The sequence below is a fragment of the Trichosurus vulpecula genome, chromosome 2, assembly GCF_011100635.1.
Source record: "Trichosurus vulpecula isolate mTriVul1 chromosome 2, mTriVul1.pri, whole genome shotgun sequence".
Lineage (NCBI taxonomy): Eukaryota > Metazoa > Chordata > Mammalia > Diprotodontia > Phalangeridae > Trichosurus > Trichosurus vulpecula.
In genome coordinates this window covers 61,596,208-61,617,648 of record NC_050574.1, presented here as the reverse complement: position 1 = coordinate 61,617,648, position 21,441 = coordinate 61,596,208, and the positions used below count along the sequence as shown (strand labels likewise).

The 21,441-nt window shown below is 49.0% G+C and overlaps 1 protein-coding gene across 1 annotated transcript; it reads left to right on the top strand.

The window, feature by feature from the left end:
* Positions 1-8,921: 8,921 nt before the first annotated feature.
* On the top strand, positions 8,922-19,082 carry TENT5B (terminal nucleotidyltransferase 5B). The gene is given in 4 exon segments (XM_036742801.1): positions 8,922-8,964; positions 8,967-9,071; positions 9,074-9,402; positions 16,951-19,082. Coding segments are annotated over 4 exon segments (1,512 nt in total). The 3' UTR covers positions 17,986-19,082.
* Positions 19,083-21,441: the final 2,359 nt, after the last annotated feature.

Genomic DNA, 21,441 nt, shown 5'->3' with positions numbered 1-21,441 from the left:
CTTGCTCTACTCTCTTTCCTAGCTACCATTTGTCTATAGGTATAGTCTCTGTGTAGGCTGTCCCATCAGACCGTAAGCCCCTTGAGAGCAGAGACTGACTCCTTCTTATATTTGTATCCCACGTAGTAAGTACTTAATACATGACTGACTGACTTCTGTCCTTCCCTTCTCACCTCCTTCCCCTCCTCCTACCTTCCTTCCATCTTTTTCTCTTAAAGACCAGTCTCAACCCCAAATCATTCTGGTCCCAGACCAAGCCCTACTTGGTCACTGTTTTGGTCCTGAATGTAAATCACAGTCATTACTGTTTTGGCCAGAAACCCTGAGGGTCTTCCCCTCCCAGATCAGGGAGGTTGGTTGTTGTCCTTCATTCTGGAAGAGGACCAAAATGACTTCATTCTAGAGCCAAATTACAGTGTGTTCATCGTGGCTGATCAGACCAATACAAACGCATGTTCTTCCACAGTCAGACACAAATAGTCCATGTGAACATTTGGGGTGGATTCTCTAAGTTTGCACGTCTCACATTTCTTTTGAGCTACTTAATTCTGCTTTGCTCATAGGGCCCAGCACCTTCTCTGATGAGGGCATGCCATGCTAGAGGTGTGCCACTCTCTCCCATGTCACACAATCAATTCCAACGTTCTTAAGAAAGACCTAGAGAGTGTCCTTGTATCACTTCTTCTGACCACCATGTGAACACTCTACCTGGGTGAGTTCTCCATAAGTGCACATTTTGCAGTCGAACAACATGGCCAACCCATTGGAGTTGTACTCTCTGAAGCAGAGTTTGAATGCTTGGCAGTTTAATTCAAGAAAGAACCTCAGTGCCTGGTATCTTATCCAACCAGGTGATCTTCAGAATCTTCCTAAGACAATTCAAATCCCAGATCTATTTTTTTTAAGAGGTCATTCTTTGCCTCATTTTTTGTGAAGCCTTAATCACTGAATGGGAATGGCTTCAGTCAAACTGAGAACTGTTAAAGACCTTAGCTTGAAAAGGATGATGCATTCATCCTGGGCCATCTCCAGTCATCTTGATCCATATCTGGCCACTGGACCCAGATGGCTCTGGAGGAAAAAGTGAGGCTGGTGACTCTGCACAGCCTTCCCCCACTGAAATCCAATTCACTGGCATGTCATGGCACTCTTCCAGAACAAAAGACAAGCAGGAACTCACACTGCACAAGGGAGGCAACATGGTACATTGGAAACAGCAGTGGCTCTGAAATCAGAAGACATGGGTTCAAATCCTTCCTCCTGTATGATCCTGGGCAAGTCACTTCTCTGGACCTCAGTTGCCTTGTCTGTAAAATGAGGGTCAGACTAGGATGACCCCTGAGGTCCTATCTAGCTTTGGATCTATGAGCCTGAGATCCTCTATCACTTGCCCTCTCTGGGCTCTAAATCTCTTTATCTTTGTAATGAGGCAGCTGGACTAGATAATCTCTCAAGTCCTTCCATACTCTAAATCTGAGAAGTTTGTCAAGGGGTCATAGAGGAGATTTAATAAATCATTATATTGTCCTAGTGAAATATTCCAAAAGCTGTAATGTCAGTGAAAATATTTTTGGATTGGAGACAGAATGATGAGAGAGAGAGAGAGAGAGAGAGAGAGAGAGAGAGAGAGAGAGGAAGGAAAAAGAAGGAGAAAGAGGAGGAGAAGAAGGAGGGTGGGGGGAATGTCTAAAAAGGGTGAATGGGACAAATGGATTCATTCCTACTGACCAGATGAATGAAGTCTGGCTATGAAATTCTTTCCATAAGGAGCTGGGAAAAAAATCAGCAACAACGATCCAGGGAAAGATGCCATAATTGATCTTCATAAGATCAAGAAACTCCAAAGTGATTTCTATTGAATGAGGTTACAGTGTTCAGTGCACCATTGGTGAAACATATCTCATTCTTACTCACTGAGGTTTTGATTCCATTTATAACAACTTCTCTCTGTGAATCAAGATTTTTAGTCCTTTTCTCACTCAAATCCAAAGTAAGAAACAGTTGGAAGGCTGGAGGGTAAAACTGGACTGACATGAAAAAGAGTTTCATGAATTTACTTGACTCTGTTCTAATATATACAACATATAACAATTTTATGGCTAGGTGGCACAATGGATAGAGTGCTGGGCCTGGAGTTGGGAAGACTCTTCTTCATGAGTTCAAATGCAGCCTCAGATGTTTACTAGCTGTGAAAATCACTTAACCCTGTTTGCCTCAGTTTCCTCATCTGTAAAATGAGCTGGAGAAGGAAATGACAAACCACTCCAGTATCTTTGCCAAGAAAACCCCAAATGGGATCAGGAAGAATGAGTCACAACCAAAATGATAACAACAAAAAACAACTTTATGACACCAAAAATATTTTTATGTATCTAATAGTTTTCTTTATGAAAAATGAAGCTCTTTATTGAGATTCTTATGTGCATATGCATGGCAAATGAATATTAGATGTCAAATCAGCAAGCATTTATTAAGCACCTACTATGTGCTAGGCACTGTGCTAAACACCAGGTCTACAAAAAGAGACAAAAAGACAGTTCTCAGAGCAGCTAGATGGCGCAGTGAGTAGAGCACCAGCCCTGGAGTCAGGAGGACCTGAGTTCAAATATGACCTCAGACACTTGACACACTTACTAGCTATGTGACCTTGGGCAAGTCATTTAACCCCAATTGCCCTACTTCCCCCCTCCAAAAAAAAAAAAGAGACAGTTCTCAAGGACCGCACAGGAAAGAACATGTAAACAAGGATGTACAAACAAGATACAACCAGGGTAAATGGAAGGTAATTTCCGAGGGAAGGTACAAAGATTAAGGAGAATGGGGAAGGCTTCTTGCAGAAAGTGGGATTTTATCTGAAACTGGAAGGAATTGGAGAAAAACAGGAGATGCAGATGAAATGGAAGAAACCTGCAAACATGGACAGCCAGGGGAAATGCAGAGAGAGGTTAAGGGTCTTGTTTGAGGAATCCCAAAGCGCCTAGGGTCACTACATCATAGAATATATATTGGGGGTAAGGGGTAAGAAGACTGAAACAGCAGGAAAGGGCCAGGCTCTCAAGGGCTTTGAGTTATCTATAGTGACATGAAAAAATGCTCTAGGGCACTATTGATTAGAGAAATGCAAATTAAAACAACTTTGAGGTACCCCCTCACACCTATCAGATCAGCTAACATGACAGAAAAGGAAAATGAGAAATGTTGGAGAAGATGTGGGAAAATTGGAACACTAATGCATTGTTGGTGGAGCCGTGAACTGATCCAACCCTTCTGGAGAGCAATTTGGAGCTACAGCCAAAGGGCTATTGGTTCAGCAATTGATCCAGCAATACCACTGCTAGGTCTGTATCCCAAAGAGATCATAAAAAAGGGAAAAGGACCCATATATACAAAATTATTTATAGCAGCTCTTTTTGTGCTGGCAACGAATTGGAAACTGAGGGGATGCCCATCAATTGGGGAATGGCTAAACAAGTTGTGGTATATGATTATAATGGAATATTATTGTGGTATAAGAAATGATGAGCAGGTAGATTTCATGAAAACCTGGAAGGACTTACATGAATTGATGCTGAATGAAGTGAGCAGAACCAGGAGAACATTATACACAGCAACAGCCACATTGCATGATGATTAACTATGATAGACTTAGCTCTTCTCAGCAATACAATGATCCAAGACAATTCCAAAAGACTCGTGATGGAGAATGCCATCCACATCCAGAGAAAGAACTATGGAGTCTGAATGCAGATCGAAGCAGACTATTTTCACTTTTTTGTTTTTTGCTTTTTCTTTCTCATGGTTTTCCCCTTTTGTTCTGGTTCTTCTTTCACAACATGACTAATGTTTCCAGAAACATGTTTAACATGATGGTACATGCATAACCTATATCAGATTGCTTGCTGTCTTGGAGAGGGGGAAGGGAGAAAAATTTGGAACTTAAAATTTTATAAAAATGAATGTTGAGAACTTTACATGTAATTGGAAAAAATATATATATTATTAAGGGGAAAAAAGGAAGGGCTTTGAAAGCTAAACAGAGGATTTTATATATTTGATCCTGGAGGTAATGGGGCATCTTTGGAGGTTATTGAGCAGGGCAATGACATGACTAGACCTGCATTTTCCTTTCATATTGAACAAGGGATAAAAGAAGGTTTACTGAAAGTCAAGGTATAAGGGATAGAAGAAGGCAGGGAACCTCTCATCTAAATCCTAGAATCCATGACGCCTTCTAGCTAAAACAACACTCCATGATTTTCTGAACAAATTGTAAGGATCTAATTGTAGATTTAGAAATTATAATCAATTTAGTAATGGTAATCTAAGTTGTGGGCAGCTAGGTACTGGGGTGGAATCAGGAAGACTCATCTTCATGAGTTCAAATCCAGCCTCAGACACTTAGTATCTGTGTGACCCTGGGCAAGTCACTTCACCCTGTTTGCCTCAGTTTCCTCATCTGTAAAATGAGCTGGAGAAGAAATGACAAACGGCTCCAGTATCTTTACCAAGAAAACCCCGAAAGGGTCACAAAGAGTCAGACACAGATGAAAACAACTAAATATCAACAAATAGTAGATTTAGAATAAACGTTTATATAGCACCTACTATGAGCCAGGAACTCTGCTAAAAACTTTACCAATATTATCTCATTTGATCCTCACAACAACCCTGAGAGGTTGGCATTATTATTATCCCTATTTTATGGGTAAGGAAACTGAGGCAAACAGAGGTTAAGTGTCTCTCCCAGGATCTGACAGCTAGCAAGTATCTGAAGCTAGATCTGAACTCAGGGTTTTCCAGCTCCAGATCCCACAGTTCTACCCACTTAGCCACCTAGAGGCTATTATTGGAAGGAAACTTAGAGGTCATCTACTCCAACCCTCTCATTTTACAGATGAGGAAACTGGGGATCAGAGAGAAATGATATGCCTACAGTCACACAGCTAAAAACTAGGGGCACTGATGTCTTCTGACTGGAGCAGCAGTCCTCCAAAGGAGGTGTGTGGACCCTGGGGGGTTCTTGAGACCCTTTCTGGGAGTCTGAAAAGCCAAAAGTCTTATCATAATATTAACAAGACATTTGCCTATTCAAATATTCCTCCCCTTTCCAATTAGGTATCTGTACAAGGCTGATTTTCTTCATATACTTCCACCAAAAAACCCCAACACACAGCAACAGACTGAATGCAGAAGTAGATTTTGTTGTTTAATCATCTTTCTACTCTTTGTGACCCCTTTTGTGGTTTTCTTGGCAGAGATACTAGAGTGGTTTGTTATTTCCTTCTCCAGTTGATTTCACAAATGAAGAAACTGAGGCAAACAGAGGTTAAGGGACTTACCCAGTGTCTGAGGCCAGATTTGAACTCAGATGCATCTTCCTGACTCCAGCCCTGGCACTCTATCTACTTTATTACCTAGCTGCCCTATCTGCAGAAGTAGATGTGAGAATCCAAATATCTCCTAATAAAAATATGTAAAACAATGCCAGTCTTTCCACTAATTTTTGTTTTGGAAATTGATTATTTTTCATAAAATATTATTTGTTAACATGTAATGGGTTTATTTTTTAAATGAATTAATAATTATTTTTAAATTGATCGATTTTAAATTCTGTTATGGTAAATATCGATAGACATAACATACATAAACAAAAGCTCTTTGGGGTCCTCAATAATTTTTAAGAGCGTAAAGGAATCAGGGGCAGCTAGATGGTACAGTGGATAGAGCACTGGCCCTGGAGTCAGGAGGACCTAACTTGAGTTTAAATCCTGCCTGAGACTCCTATTAGCTGTGTGACCCTGGGTAAGTCACTTAACCCCAATTGCCTCAAAAAAAAGTGTAAAATAATCCTTAGACCAAAAACTTCAAGATCTGTTGAACTAAAGAAATCATGGAAAACTTCTTGGAGAAGGCAGCATTTGGGCTAGAGCTTGAGTCAGAGGTGGGCTCTGGGGAGCAGTAAATAAGGCTTCTTTCAACGCAGAATGAGTGAGTCCTAGGTCATAAGCTTCGAACCCTGACACACACTAGTGATCTATTCCCCAGGAAGCTCAAGGCTCCCAAGGGAATGAGAACAGAGATGGCCTCAGCCAATACCCAGCAATGCCTACCCTCCATATCAGTTCCACCCCACCTGCCCCCACCCCCAGTTTTAGGTCAGTCCTAAGGCCCCACTTTCCTAAGATATCTGAGATAAAATACAAACTGCTGTGTTTGGTATTGAAAGTTCCACCATATTGCGCAGCAGAGAACAAAAGAAAACCTAGAAGGAAGCAAAGACAAACTGGATAACTGGAAACAATGTGTAATATTTACTATATAGGTTTTCTTGAAATGGAAATTGTTTTATATGGAATTCTCTCATCTTCTGCTGTGTATGTGGAAATGTCCTTTTTTTCCCTTTTCTCATTTTGTATTTAAGTTTAAAATGAATAAAAAAATTTACCCCACCCCCGAAAAAGAAAAAAAAATAAAGTTCTACCATCCTACCCCTATCCCCAGTTTGGCTAAAGCCTACCTTTCCAGGCTAATTTCACAGTTCTCCCCTTATGTACACTTATGTTCCAGTCAATTCTCTTACTTGCCCTTTCTTTTACACAACATCTTATTTTTCACCTCCATACCTTTGCACAGGCTATTCCCCCAAAAGACTCTCTCTTTTTACCTCCTCTTCACAGAATTCCTCTTTTCAAGTACTTAGCACAGGGCACATGGTAGGTGCTTAATAAATGCCAACTGACCAATTTAGCTCACCTGCCACCTCCTCCCATTGGCCTTTCCGTATTCCCCCACTTTTCAGTACTTCCTCCTATGAAATTATGTTGGGGTGTGTGTACATATTGTTTCTAGCCAGTGGAATGGAACCTCCTTGAGGACAGTACCTTTCATTTCAGCTTTGTATACCTTAAAACAGAAATGAGAATCAAAAAAAATTTTTGTTACTTTTTTTCATTTTTCCTTTTCAATGTTGGGGGGAGTAGGAGAGAGAAAAAATTGATTTTTGTTCATTGAAAAAAAATTTAATTTAAAATATCGTCTTTGGCAGACGCTGCCTAGGCAGTACCTGGAGGTTTCAGTTTGTTGGGCATTTTGTGAGTGGCAGGGGAGGTGATTTTGTTGTATTGGTCTCTCAGGTGAGGAAACTTGGACCAGTACAAATGCAGATCATTCAGCGTTCTGCCATTTGGTCTGGGTGAGTGGCCCAGAGCATTGACTTCTCAAGGTCACACAGCCAGGAGATGTCAGAGGCCCGACCTACTGGGAGGACTTTTGGACCTACCTTCACCACCTCGTAATCAAACAGAACTGAATTGAAAGGCAGAATAAAGAACAGCCCCTGCCTTCAAAGAGCAGTGTTTAGGTAGAGAATCTTCAGAGGAAAAGACCAAGCCACAGGCGGGGCTTTCCACCTCACCCGTGGGAAGGAGGAAAGTTGGAAATGAAGGTGGTTGGAAATAAGACGCCACACCTTCATTTCCAACTTTCCCTAGTGGGGGGAGAACCAAGAAAATCAGGCTTCTCGAGAACAGGTTCGGTGGTCAGAGATAGTGAAGGGAGACGGTGGGCAGTGTGTGGGGAGAAGGCGCCCTGGGTCGAGAAATGGCTTCATGTGTGGAAATCAAGGGCTCTCCAAGATCCTAGAGCCACTATGGGGAAGAAGGATCTGGGACCTTTGCCTTTACGTGAGGAGATAGCCTTCAAACCTAGAAGGAGAAAAGGCAGACAGGAATGAGCAAATGAACATGGGGAGGGAGAATACCGAGATTGTTGGTGCTCCACAGACACGTCGCTATTATCAGCGGTTATGGGGGTCCTAGGAATCATGAACTCCATGTAGAGCTGAGGCAAAAATGTGCGTTCACCGTACGTAAAGTGTTCAATTCTCAGCCAGTCCCTGCTTCCCTCTCTCAGGTCAAGATCTAGAGTACAGGGTGGGAAGGGAAGAGGAGAAAAGAGAGTGGGAGCCCCAAACGTCATCAGAGGGGAGGAGAGACAGAAAAAGGGAAATGAAAGGGGAGAAGAAGAGAGAGGGAAGGGGGGAGAGGAGAAGCCAAAACACTGTACATTCATCAGCCAGCCCCACAAAGTTTCGAGGAAGGAGATGCGGGAAGGAGCACGAGGTCGTCCTCCTGTCATACCCCAGCCGCTATGGGGGGCACCTGACAGCCCACTCACCTCTTTGGGAAGACCACGGTGGCCAGGACTTGCCGGTCTCCTCACCTCTCACCCCCTAGCTGCTATCGGCTCTCCCCACTGGCTGTTTGGACCTTGGACAAGTCTCTTCCCCTCCAGACCTGATAGGGTAGGTCCCCTCCCCCATCCCCTTCATTGTACAAAGGAGGAAGGCGAGGCCCACAGAGATTACCAGATTAGCCCAAGGTCACCCAGAGAGATAGCGTGGCGAGGTCCTCGGACTCCAGAGGCACACCTCTCCCCATTGATGTAAATTACCCTGTCTGGAAGACGAGGGGTTGGACCAGAAGGTATCCCAGGCCCTCCAAGTCCTGACATTTTATCTTCCAGTTCTAACGTTCTCCGTTCTAAAGTCCTTTGCAGCTCTGACAGTCTAGGTTTCCGTGTTTACACACCACGGCCCCTTGCCACAAACTCACTCTTTCCACTATTCCTTATAAATTCCTGGTAAATTTCTCCGTCCCGTGGGCCGCCCAAGGCGGTCCCTTTAATTCCCAGAGCTGCCCAGCCCTGACCTATCCGAGAGTGGAATCCCTCGGCCGGCCCGAAGGAGAGTTCGGAATCAGGTGGGTAAGGGGTACTCTCTGCAGCCAATCTCAGGCCTCCTGGGCCGAGCAGTGACGCACATGCAAAACCAGTGGAATCCTCTCCGCCCAATGACAGCCCGAAGGGCGGGGGTGGGGTGGGGCGGGCGTGGAGGGGCGGATGAACGACAGCTCTGTAGACCAATGGACAGGCGGGGGGCAGCCTATATGAGCCGGCCCCAGCGCACCTTAATCGGCTTTCTGTCCTGGCCACCCCGTCGGTGGTGTGGGAACGTCGGGGCCGGAACCCGCAGAGCCGCCGCCCCCGTCCCATCACCCGCCTGCTTCCCTCCCCGCTGCTCTCCTCTCCATTCCCGGTTCTTGCCGTCTAGGCTCCGGGGTCTGGCCAGAGATGCCGTCGGAGAGCGGGGCTGCGAGCCCGGACGCAGCAGCGGTGGCGGCGGCTGCAGCGGCGCCCCTGGCCCTGGTCACTCCCGCGGCAGCCCCTACCCATAAGCGAGTGGGTCTCAGCCCGGAGCGTTCCTCCGGAGCCCCACGACGGCGCTTCAGCCGGCTGAGCTGGACACAGGTGCAGAGACTGGACGCCCTGCTGGGCGAGGAGGTCCCTATCCACGGACGTGGTAACTTCCCCACGCTGACCGTACAGCCCCGCCAAATCGTGCAGGTGAGTGCGGGACCCAAGCGTCCGAGGCTTGGCCGTCCCTCTCTCCCCCCAACTCCTCCGACCCTGCCTCCCCGCGTTCGTTGCAGCCCAGAAGGACTGGGGGTGCTGGACACGCCCCCCTGCAAGCGCTGTTGGTGTAGAGAAACCTTGAACAAGAGAAGTAGGATCTGTAGGGAAACTTAGTACACGCAATGTCAAAGCTGGGAGGGACTTTAGAACCTGGAATGTCAGCCCTGGAAGGGACCTTAGAAATTATCTAGTTCAGCTTTATTTGTTTTGCAGATGAGGAAGGTGAGCCCCCATCGGCACCCTGCCCCTTTTCTCCCCGCTTGGGCATCTGGGAAGAAATGGGATGTGGGCTCTGACCCCTTGGAGCCTGGGAGGCCGGGTTGGCACGGCTTTGGAGGTGGGTGTCTGGAGTCGGGCTGAACTGTCCCTGAAAAGGGACACTGTGATGGTGCTTGAACAGTCCCGCGGGTGGGGAGCGGCAGTGATGGGTCGGGCAGTAAGGTGTTCCTGCCACAGAATTAAGCTCCCATCCTCCCCACCCTCACCCCGTGCCCCTCACAGTAGGGTGAGCGCCCACCCAGACCAGAAATTCAGGGCTGGCTCCCTCTCATCCCCACCCTGAACTGGAGGTCCCTTCTCTGCCCTTTGCTCAGTCAGGCTAACAGACTGGGGGCTGGAATCCACCGAGATATGTGCTGAGACGGTGAAACCCGTGGCTGGCTCGGAGCCAAGGGCTGCACACGCCCAGCAGACAGCATGCTGGTGGGGGAGGAGGAGGGAATGAGTGAGCCTGGCTGCCTCCCAGTGGTTGCCCTAAGGGCCTGGAGGGGCATTAGCCAATTCTTTACTCTCCTTTCCTTCTCTTCCATCTCTGCCCCCCGCACCTCCACTGCACCCCATGTCTTGGCAGAAGGCTGCCTTCTGATTGGCCTCAGGATCCTTCAGTGGATTTAGGGTCTTATCTTTCTGAGGTGGGAAGGCTGCCCTGTGGTACCCTCTGCAGCTGGAGCTGCCCTGGAACAGCCCAGGGCAGCACTGATTCCCCTCCCACCCCAGCACCCAAGCCTGGGCTTCTGGAGCTAAGGGGAAAGTCCCCATCTTAAGGAAACAGGAAAATCCAGCCTGGATTCCTGCTGTCATCTCAGAGCAGTAGCTGCCCAGGTAGCAGCTATCTGGCCAGGTGAGCCAGGCCACTCCCTGGCTTCAGCTGCCCAGGGTGTGCCCCTTAACCCCCTCCCAAACCTATGAGGGCACTGACTGCAGCTTTAGGGATTGAAGCCAGGAGTGTGGCCCAGAGCCAGGCTGATGAGTCCCTGACTAGGTCCCTATGCTCGCTCCCCCATTCCCTGTCTGGCTTTCAGTCCAGTACTTCTGTCTCTAAATACCTAGAATTCTAGAGATTCCACATCAGGGGTTGGACCCTGTGCTTCTGCCTAGTTTGGGAGGGTATACCCTCCTGCAGAGAGGCAAGAAATAAGACCCTTAGGCTACAAGTGAGGAGTCCTGAGTTTGAGGTCTGGCTCCAGCAACAACTCACTCTGTGACCTTGGGAGAGTCCCCCGCCCTCTCTTCATTCCTATGGAAAGAGAGAGATAGATTACTCATTTGTAAAATGGGAGGAGGGGTGTCAAACTAGAAGGCCTAAGAATGCCTCAGTTCAAGACCTATGATCATATGACCTACCTGCTCTCTGCTAACAGTGGACACATTGATTTCTGGGGAATATATTTCAGGAGAAGTGCTTACTGGGAAATCTTGCCGAAACCAACAAAATAAAAGGAGTCTCAGAATCACAATGTTAGCAGACTGGAAAGGGACTTTATAGATAGACTGCACAGAGGGCAAAATAGGAGACTCAAGGGGAAGTGACTTGCCCAAGGTCACAGAGCTAGGAAGCATCACAACCAGGCCTTGTAATTCTAAATTCAAGATTTTCTTTCCTTTCCCCCCCTTTACTTTTTAGATGTTTTATGGTGGCTCTTTCCCCTTTTTTACATTTCTGTCCCTTTCCCCCTTCTCTCCCCTACACCCCACCCTGTAACAAATAAGCAGAATCAAGGAAAACCAATCAACACATCAAGGAAAACCAATCAACACGTTGACATTGTCTGAAGACATATACCTAATTCTGTCCCTGTAGTCCACCACCTCTCTTCTGAAAAGTAGAAGGCAGACTTCACTGTCACTCAGTCTTCTGATTGGTCATGGCATTGATCAGCGTTCTAGAATCTTTTTCCGTAGTTTTTCTTTACTATAATGTTCTTTGCATATATCTTCCCAAGGGTCCCTACAACTCTATGAATTTAGAGGGGAGCCAGTACTGGGGGGATGAAGGAGAGAAAGGGGAAACTGGGGTGGGGGAGCCTATGAACAAGGCTCAGGGGACCTCACTTTCTTATCCTTCCCCCCAGACTCTTACAGAATCAGGGGCCAGGACCCAAACACTGTATCCTTCCTGATGCCTTTAGGAATCAGGAATTAAGCACTCCTCCCAGCCTCCCTTTCCTCATCTGTAAAAATGGTGATATCATCCTATTCACGATAGGATGGACCCACCTACCCCCAGACCTTGGCACTGTAGTCATGCCTGTCGCCTTATGCTGCTAGCCCTGCCTGCTTGCCAGTTCTTAGAGGTGGGAGGCTAGGCTGGTCACATCTGGCAGGGGCCCAGGCGCAAGTAAGCTCTGACAGCAACATCCAGGGCTCTCTGGGTCAGATAGATGCTCTAAGGCAGCTGGGACCCAGGCAGGTTGTGGCCAAGTATGGCAAGTCGGTGATGCCGAAGGGACTGAAGACCATACCATATAAGGATGGCCTGAAGGAACTAAGGATGTTTAGTTTAGAGAAGAGAAGGCTTAGAAGAAGGAATGCTATAGCTCCCTCCCAACAGGCAGGCAGGGGACTGCCTCCTGTGGAATAAGAATTTGATTTTCAGTTTGGCCCCAAGGGGCTGTGAATGGTTCAAGTTATAGTGAGGCGCGTCTAACAAATCAGGCAGTTGACAGACCTCGATTCGGCACCTACCGTGTGCAAGGACTTCCCTCTGAGTGAAGTGGGCTCTCTCAAGAGCGAGCTGAAGTGATGTGATCACTGTGCGAGAGAGTCTTTCAGGATGGCCATGGTCAAACAGGGGTTGACTTAATCAAGTTCTGGGATCCTGAGGCCTCCTGCTTCTTGGGCCCCCATTGAGGCTTTTAGAATGAGAAGGGGTGTCGGTAGGACCTTAGAGAGGTAGCCTCACGAGCAATGAATTCCAGGAGGGCTTGTGCTCACTGGGGGAAGCTTGTCTGTTTCCTCACCCCCCACCCCCCAAACTGGGCCACTTCAGGGCCCTACGGAGGAAAGAGGGATCTTCTCTGGCACCGGGTAGGCAGGGCTACCCCCTCAGTGGCTGGAAAGTCTCAAATTGGGGCAGAGCTAAGCTCCTCAGAGGCACCCTTGGGTGTGTCGGTATCTGAGGTGTCACACCTGGGAGACAGACAACAGCTCTAGGCCGGCTGACACAGCGGGCCCCAAGCCCTGACGCTGGAGGATTTAACAAGAGTACAGCCACCTCCTCACCCAGCCAGATGCCCCAGCCCTGGGGTGGGGGGAAGAGAGATTGGCATCAGTGTTTGGGACAAGTCAGCTTGGGTGCTGCCTACAGGTGGTTTTGGTTGTCCCTCAGTGAAAGGAAAAAGGCCAGTGTGAGAACTGCCCCCTCCCCCAGCTTCCCAAAGGCAATCTAAAGAAGGTAAGTCTGTCTATATTAGCATTGTAGTGTCTTGGAAAGAGCCCTCTACCTACTGATGGGGGTCTCTCCTTTACATCTCAGCTCTCCCACTTACTGTGTGACCTTGGGTGAATTATTTCAGCCGTTAGCCCCCCTTTCCTCATCTGTAAAAATGGAGATCTCATCGTACTATTCACCTCACAAGCTGGCTTTAAGAGAACTGTTTGAAAAGCCTAACAAATGCTGTTGAAATTATTATCTGAGGGCGGAGCCAAGATGGCAGTGTGAAATCATTATTATTTGTTACATGGATGGGGATTGGTTGGGGGCTGGGATGGAGACTGTTATCTTTCCCCTCTCAGCTGCAGAAGGAAGAGGACAAGGCCTGTCTGGACCCTTATGGCATTTGGTTCGAATGGCTTCCTGTTCTTCACTGGTCGTTCAGATGTTGTGGCTGACCCCAACTGCAGTTAGTGCACATATGTGGGCTGGTCCCCTCCCTTGCAGATGAAGAAGCTCCTTTTCTCTGTTGCAAAGTGCCTTGATCCTCCCATCCCTACCCTCTGGAAGTATAGGAGAATAGGTACCCCTATTCTAGTAGGTGAAGAAGTTGAGGCTTGGATAAGTGACTTACCCAAGGTCAATTATAGATCCAAGATTAGAACCCAGGTCAACTGATTTCCGTTCTTGCCCATGTCTCATTTTTCAAAGTTTGGGCCATCAACCCCATGGCTAGGGTCAGGACTAGGTCCCCAGCTCCCAACACCTGGATATTCCTGAGCCCTGCCCACCCATCTACCTTTCTCACCCCCTGAAGCCAAAAGTCCCATACATCCAGGTCTAGTCTGATTTTCCTACCCAGGCATCAGTAGTGATGATAGCTGAGAATTCCTGGGACCTGAGAATCTCTGTGGTCTTGGTCTTGTAGACTTCTGGATAGGCACTATCAACATGGTGGTAGCCAGGGGAGGAACCTCTATTGGGGCAAGGAAGAGAAGGTTTCCTTTCTCACCAAGAGGGGTCTTGTCCATAGGGGAACCATTCAGTTCTGACTTTTCACCCAGCCCCAGCCTTTTGGGAAAACAATGTGGTTTAGGAGGAAAGAGTACGGATACCAGAATCAGAGTACTAGGGTTTGTATCCTGGCTCTGCCAGTTACTATCTGTGTGACTCTAGGCAAGTGACTTAACTTCTCTGGGCTGCAGTGTGCCCCTCTGTGAAATGGCAAGGTTGGACTAGGTGACCTTCTAAGTAAGTTTCCTCCCAGTTCTAAATCCATGCTTCTATGTTCCCCCTTTCAGTGGTCCCAAGTCTTCCCCTCCTCCACTACTTACTATATGTCCCACCCTTCTTTTTCCAAACCCATCTCTGACCTCCATCCCCTCCCCTTTCCAGTAAGTCTCCCTTGACTGACACCACCCGGCTCGTATTGCTTGATTACTTCATGTCTCCTAGGCATTTATATACTTTATCTGTACCATCTCAGAATTAGGGAGGGAAGCCATACCAGACCAGCTGACTTAGCACCAAGCTGGAGTCGCAGAAGAATTTGGGGGGTCCAGGAACGTTAGGTCATTTGAGTATTATCGCCCCTGAAGTACCATTCCTGGCCAGCCCAGTTGTCTTGGGCTGCCCCAAACACTTCTCAACTGAATTCTTCATGGGTCTAGACCCCTTTTTGCCTAGGCTTTGCCCAGAGAAGCAGCTGTTGGAAAGCTTTGACCCTATGTAGGGAAGGGGCCCTCAATGGTCCCAGATTCTGTCTGAGCAGACAATAATCACAGTCAGTGTTGTGTAGTGAAGAGAGAGCCAAGCTAGCCTTGGAACCCCTGGGTTCCCCCTCCTGCCTCTGACAATACTCAGCCTCTCAAGTGCCCTTGACAACTTTCTAAGACTCTTAAGTTGCTGAGGAGAGACCAGCCTGCATTGGTAAATGCAGCCATATACCAGTGGAATCTCAGCTGTAGTCTCTGTCTTAGTGATAGAAATTGCTAATTACTAGCGTTGATAACACTTTGAGGTTTGCAAAGCCTTTACAAATATTGTCTTAGTTGATCCTCCTCAACCCTGGGAGGTAGGTGCTATTATTATCCCCATCTTACAAATAAGGAAACTGAGGCAAACAGAGGTGATGTCTTGCTCAGGTTCCTATAGCCAGTAAGTGTCTGAGGCTGAATTTGAACTTGAGTCTTCCTGAATCTATCATACTGGGCTTCTTCTTGCTAGACTGGATATGCAGTAATTCATTACGTTTATAAAACTCACTTTAGAAGTATCTAGTATTTGCTTAGCTCAGTGACTGGTAGAAAGTAGGTGCTTTGTGGCTTAGTCATTTTTCAAGTTGTGTCTGACTCTTCATGACCCTACTTGGAGTTTTCTTGGCAGAGATACTCCAGCTTATTTTACAGATGAGGAAACCGAGGCAAACAGGGCTAAGTGACTTTCCTAGGGTAACATAGCTAGTAAGTTTCTGAGGCCAGGTTTGAATTCAGGAAGGTGGGTCTTCCTGACTCCAGGCCAGGCACTCTCCATAGTACCACCTAGCTGCACATAGTAGACACTTAACAAAGGTGTATTGATTGATTGGTTGGTGGATTCCAGAGTACCTTGACTCCCATAATAACAACTCCCATCGATACAGAGCTTTGCAAAGCCCTTTGTATGTATTCTTGGCTGTACTGTTGGGAGGAGGCCACCAGCACAGAACACAGCGAGGGCCACTGGGTTTGTGCTATGTGAGGAAGGAACTTGCAATGCAAAGCTTGTAGAAGAGAAGGCTCAGGGGGTGTCCTAGCAGCTCTCAAATATCCTAAGGGCTCTCGTGGGGGAAGATGGCTAAGACTCATGTTTGGCCTCAGACAGCAGAAGCAGGAGAAGCAGGTAGCAAACTGGGAATACTGTCTGGCTCCTCTGACAGAGGAATGGGGCCATCTCAGGAGGTAGTGAGCTCCCCCACCATGGAGCACTTCAAGGCCAAAGGTAGGAGACCACTCCCCGGCGATGCTGAAAGGAAGCTTCTCTCTTGCCCGGCCCAGTCCTTTCTGACTCAGAAATGCCTTGGATTCTTCACTGTACTGAAAATACTGTAAAAGAGGCTGGGTAGGATTTGATGCCAGCAGTCAAAAGAGCCCTAGACTTGGAACCAGGAACCCTGAGTCCTGCCACTTAGTGGCTATTACCCTGGGCACCTGCTTTCATCTGCAAAATGGGTGTATTTGCATTCCTTACATTCCAGGGTTTTGTGAAGAAAGCCTTTTATATAGCCAAGAGTAACTAGTGCTGAAATAAAAGGGCTTGTCCTCACCACAACCTTGTGGGAGAGGGGCTCAGAAAAGGAGCCTCAGGCATTCAGTGTTGTGCTCAAGGTCTCCCCAGAGGTGATACGGCTGTGAGTCAAGATTCCGATTTATCCTGACTGAACCCAGCACTGTACCCAGGTATAAGCTGCCTTTATGGTCAATGGAGTACCACAAAAGGTAACATTATTCTGAGTCCCAGATGATGGAAATGACTTGCCCAATGTCACCAAGCGAATCAGTGACAAAGTTAGGACAAGGCCTCTTGTCCCTTGGCTCTTTCCCAAGCCAGGTCTGAGCGCACAGGTCTGCTATGCCACACTATTTATCTTTATTCTCTGGCTTTCCTCTGTCTCTGCCAAGTTTAAGTGTCCCATAAACAGTTGGTGCCTGATAAGTGTCGGTGGTGAGTCTTCTTCCTCCATCATCCCCCATTCATCAAGTCGGTGTCTTCCTTACCAGGCCTTACCTCCAGGGGAGCCTTCACACCGGCTGTGTTTACCTGGTCTCACTCCCTTCTCTCTTCTTCAGGTGGTCCGGAGCCGCTTGGAGCAGCTGAGGGTCCCGGTCCACAGCGTCCGCCTCAATGGCTCCGCTGCCAGCCACGTCCTCCACCCAGACAACGGCCTGGGCTACAAGGATGTGGACCTCATCTTCCGAGTGGATCTACAGGACGAGGCTGCCTTCCAGCTGGTGCGAGACGCGGTTCTGGCCTGCCTCCTGGACCTCCTTCCAGCCGGCGTGAACCGGGCCAAGATCACACCCCAGACCCTGACAGAGGCCTATGTGCAAAAGCTGGTCAAAGTGTGCACGGACACAGACCGCTGGAGCCTTATCTCCCTGTCCAACAACAGCGGCAAAAACGTAGAGCTGAAGTTTGTGGACCGCCTGAGGCGCCAGTTTGAGTTCAGCGTGGACTCCTTCCAGATCATCCTGGACTCTATGCTTTTGTATGGCCAGTGCTCATCCACCCCCATGTCTCAGGCCTTCCACCCCACAGTGATGGGCGAGAGCCTGTATGGGGACTTCGACGAGGCACTGGAGCACCTACGGCAGCGGCTGATAGCCACCCGCAATCCCGAGGAGATCCGAGGCGGGGGCCTGCTCAAGTACTGCCACCTCCTGGTGCGTGGCTTCCGGCCTTGCCCTGGCACTGATGCCCAGGCCCTCCAGCGCTACATGTGCTCGCGCTTCTTCATCGACTTCCCAGACTTGGGTGAGCAGAGGCGTAAGCTGGAGCGCTATCTGCAAGCCCACTTTGGTGGGGGCGCCGGCCCCGCCTGCTATGCCTGCCTGGTGACCCTGCACCGGGTGGTGAACGAGAGCACTGTCTGCCTCATGGGCCATGAGCGGCGCCAGACGCTGGACCTCATTGCCATGTTGGCCTTGCGGGCGCTGGCTGAGCAGGGCCTTGTGGGTGGCACTGCCCTGGCCTGGCACTACCAACCTACTTCCTACCCTGGAAGTGATGGAGCAACCCCTGCCCTCAACTACTATGTGACCCCCCTCCAGCCTCTGCTGGCGTGTGGCCACTCCTCCTACCCAACCTGGCTGCCTTGTAGCTGAGCTGAGAGGGGTTGGGGGAGTGGGGTTCCCCATCCTCACCCCTGGGACCTGAGCCAGCTAGGGGAAACACCGATCTGTCCCCATCCACATCAGGCCCTGGCACTGTTAGATGCTGCTTACCTATTTGCTGTTGGGGTGAGGGTGGGGGCATGGTTTAGGGTGTCTAAGGGGTTGGTACTGATCAAGCCCAGCCTAGAAGGGGCAACAGGGGCCACAGCCCTGGGTGGGTGAGGGAGGCCAGTCTAGTCTTTTTTTAATGGTCTTAGCAAAGCTACCCCAGTCAGGACCCCATTCTTCCAGCTATGGCTGAAAACCCCTGCCAGCCAGGCTCCCTGTCCTCCATAAGAACAGGCTCTGAAAGGGCCACCTCCCTGCTTGGGTGTGCTTTGGTAGGCAGCTTAAGACTGTTCAAAGCCAAGCCTGAGGAACAAGGCGGGGAGGGTGGCAGCAGATATGGGACTGATGTTTGTGTGTGTGTGTGTGTGTGTGTGTGTGTGTGTGGCCAGAATAAGGTGTGACTATGGGGGGCAGGGAGGGGAAGAAATTTCCTGTACAGCAACCTGGCCATGTTTGAACAATGGCACATGGGGGGATTTCTGTATAACCTTCCCCGGGGCCACTCTGCTGCATGGCCTTGATGAGGGCCTGTCACTGCCTATGGGTGTGTGTCAGGTGGGCCAAGACTGGCCAAGACTGAAAAGAAGGAACTTTAAGACATTTTGGGGGGCAAGGAGGCATGGGGAGCCAGCTATCTGGACATATACAGTGAAGAGATTTGCCATTTTGGCTTTCTGGAACTTGTTTAGGCGTGGGGGCTTGGGACACACAGAGGGCATGATGCCAGCCCAACCTGGACAGGCTTAGCTCCAGGCCTTGGAGACCAATACCAAATGCCCCATGACACCTGCACAACCAACCTGGATTTCCTCCTCCCCAAATGCTCCCCTCAAGGAAGACCTGACCTTAGGGAAACTGGATAGAGATCTGGCCTTAGAAAGAGAAGGGTTATTAACAGGCTAGGAGAGGTCAGGGCAGCTAGGTGCCACAGTGACAGATCTGCAGTCAGAAGGACCTGAGTTCAAATCCTGCCTGTGTGACCCTGGGCACCCTGTTTGCCTCAATTCATCGTCTATAAAACGAGCTGGAGAAGGAAATTGCAAACCACTCCAGTATCTTTGCCAACCCCAAAAGGGGTCAGGGAAGGTCGGACACACCTGAAAATGACTCAATGACAACTGGAGAAATCAAACCCCATCTCTGCGTAGTGCCCCTGGCCTCCTAGTCCTACCCCTTTGTGGAGAGGGGGCTGGGGCCACCTGGCTTCCTGAATCTGAACCTTTTATGATTCTTTTTATTTTCTGTGGCCCAGAAATGGGGGAGGGAGGGCTTGAGGATAAAGAGCTTGGCTTGCCCCACCTCACCCCACCCTAGCTACTCCCAATCTTCCAGTCTACTCCAGCTTTCTTAACTCTCCCGCTGAGTTGGGTCTTGGACAATAAAGATTTCTCTCTGCCAAGCCAAGCCTTGCCCCTCCAATGAGTGATTGGTTTGTTTGCCTTGGGGTGTAGGGCGATATTTTCCTAAGGGTGACTTGGGGCCCTTTAAGTGGTCTTTCTCTTCCCCCTCCCCAAGATTTGAATTGTTTTCTCCCAAGACTCCTAGACCTGGTCTTCCCTGAAGTAGTGGGACTATGAAGATCCCATTTCATTCCTTAGAGGCCCCAGCACTCACCGCATCTGAAAGAAGGAGGGGTTGGGGCCAGGTAAGTGGCCTGTGATCGGACTTCCAGCCAATTATGTCTGGGGGGAGCTGGGAAGGTTCTGATTACTCTGGGTATACCCCTTCCTTCCCTCAGGAGCCCAACTCCCCCATCTCTAGGTGCTCCGTGTTTTTGAGGGGGGGGGGGGTCTTTAAGGAGGGAGGGAACCTGGAGGCCAAGTCTGGTGAGAGTGTGTAGGGTAATGGGCACAACCCAGTCCCTCATCCAACTGACAAAATCGAGGAGGGGACCCAGAGGGTCTCAGGATGTGGGAGGAAGAAACAGCAGGACCACTGAACCCAGGAACCTCTCATTAAATAAAATGAAGTTTCTATTTTCTGTATTTTGAGTGTGTGTGTGCTGTCTTGGGGTGGAGTGGGAAGGAGGGAGTAGAGCTTTCTGGGGCCTGCCCTCCGCCTTATATGCGTTTTCCTTGCTGGAAGGTAAGGGAGAGATATTCTTCTGTAACTCTGGCAATTGTATAGGCTAAACCAACTGCTTAAGGTAATTCGATCTTGGGACTGGACCAGAGCAGACCATGGGAGGTGAGGGGGCAGGGGGGTGGGGGTGGGAAGGGATCTACCCAAGGCAACCCAGGGGTGAACTGGGACACTACTGGCCCTAGGGGCATGCCTCAGAGGCCTTGGCCCTCTTAATGATGGAAGCTTGATCAGGCTTCATTGGATCCAAGGCAGAAGAATCTTCGGGGTCACCTAGTTCAACCCTTACCTCTGGGCAAATCTCCCTCCCTACAATAACCCTAACAAGAGGCTAGCTGGGTTTGGAGGGCCTCAAGGGAAGGGAAGACTGCCTTCCCAGGCAGTGCCTTCTCCTTTTAGGTGGCTCTAGCTCTTAGGCTTTCCCCTTATGTGAAGCCTAAATCTGCCTCTGAAATTTCTAGGCCTCGAAAGGTTAAGGGATTAATCCAAAGGTCTTGAAGCCCAGTGAGCCTCAGAGCTGAGCCTTTGAACCCATGTTCTCTTATTCGTCATCCAATGTTGCTTCTACTATGTTTGTTTCTGCACCCCCTCACTCCATTTGTAGGCCTGGATAGGAGTGGGGACCCATAATGATCCAGCCACCCAGGCCTCTTTCCCAGACATGGTCATCGGATTTGGGAGGGAACCATCCCCCAAATTACTCTTGTTTCGTTCCCTTGAGTTGATTTTTGGCTGGGAGTGTTCAGGGTTGGGGGTGGGAGGGTAATGTAAATATAAGAGACTCTTGGGAAATACAACCGACAAGAGAAAAAAACAACAGTTTGGATCACCAGCTCCCCTGGGCATTGGCACTAGGCCTGCCTACATCATGCTGACATAAGAACATAGTAAAGGATAGGGATTAGACAGCTCCTTGTCCTGGGTCACTGCCCAGGCTGGGAGGGGACCTTCAGTCTCTGGGATAGGGAGGCTCTCTGTCCCTGTCAGCAGTACTCAGGCATCTCCAGACCTAGCATGGACCCCATCCAAAGGTGCACAGTGACTGGGGGTGGGTGGCAACTCTGGCCACTGAGGGCCCAGGAAGGGAGAGGTCATCACCCTGAGGCACTTGGCTCTGTCACCATGATGATACCAGCTACTGTTTACCAGAGTCCCTTTCATCCAGAGATCTCAAAGCCCTTAACTTATTCACCCTCATTAGGGGCCTCTGAAGTGGTGAGTTTGATGTAGAAAAAGCAAGGCAGTGAGCAGGGTGAG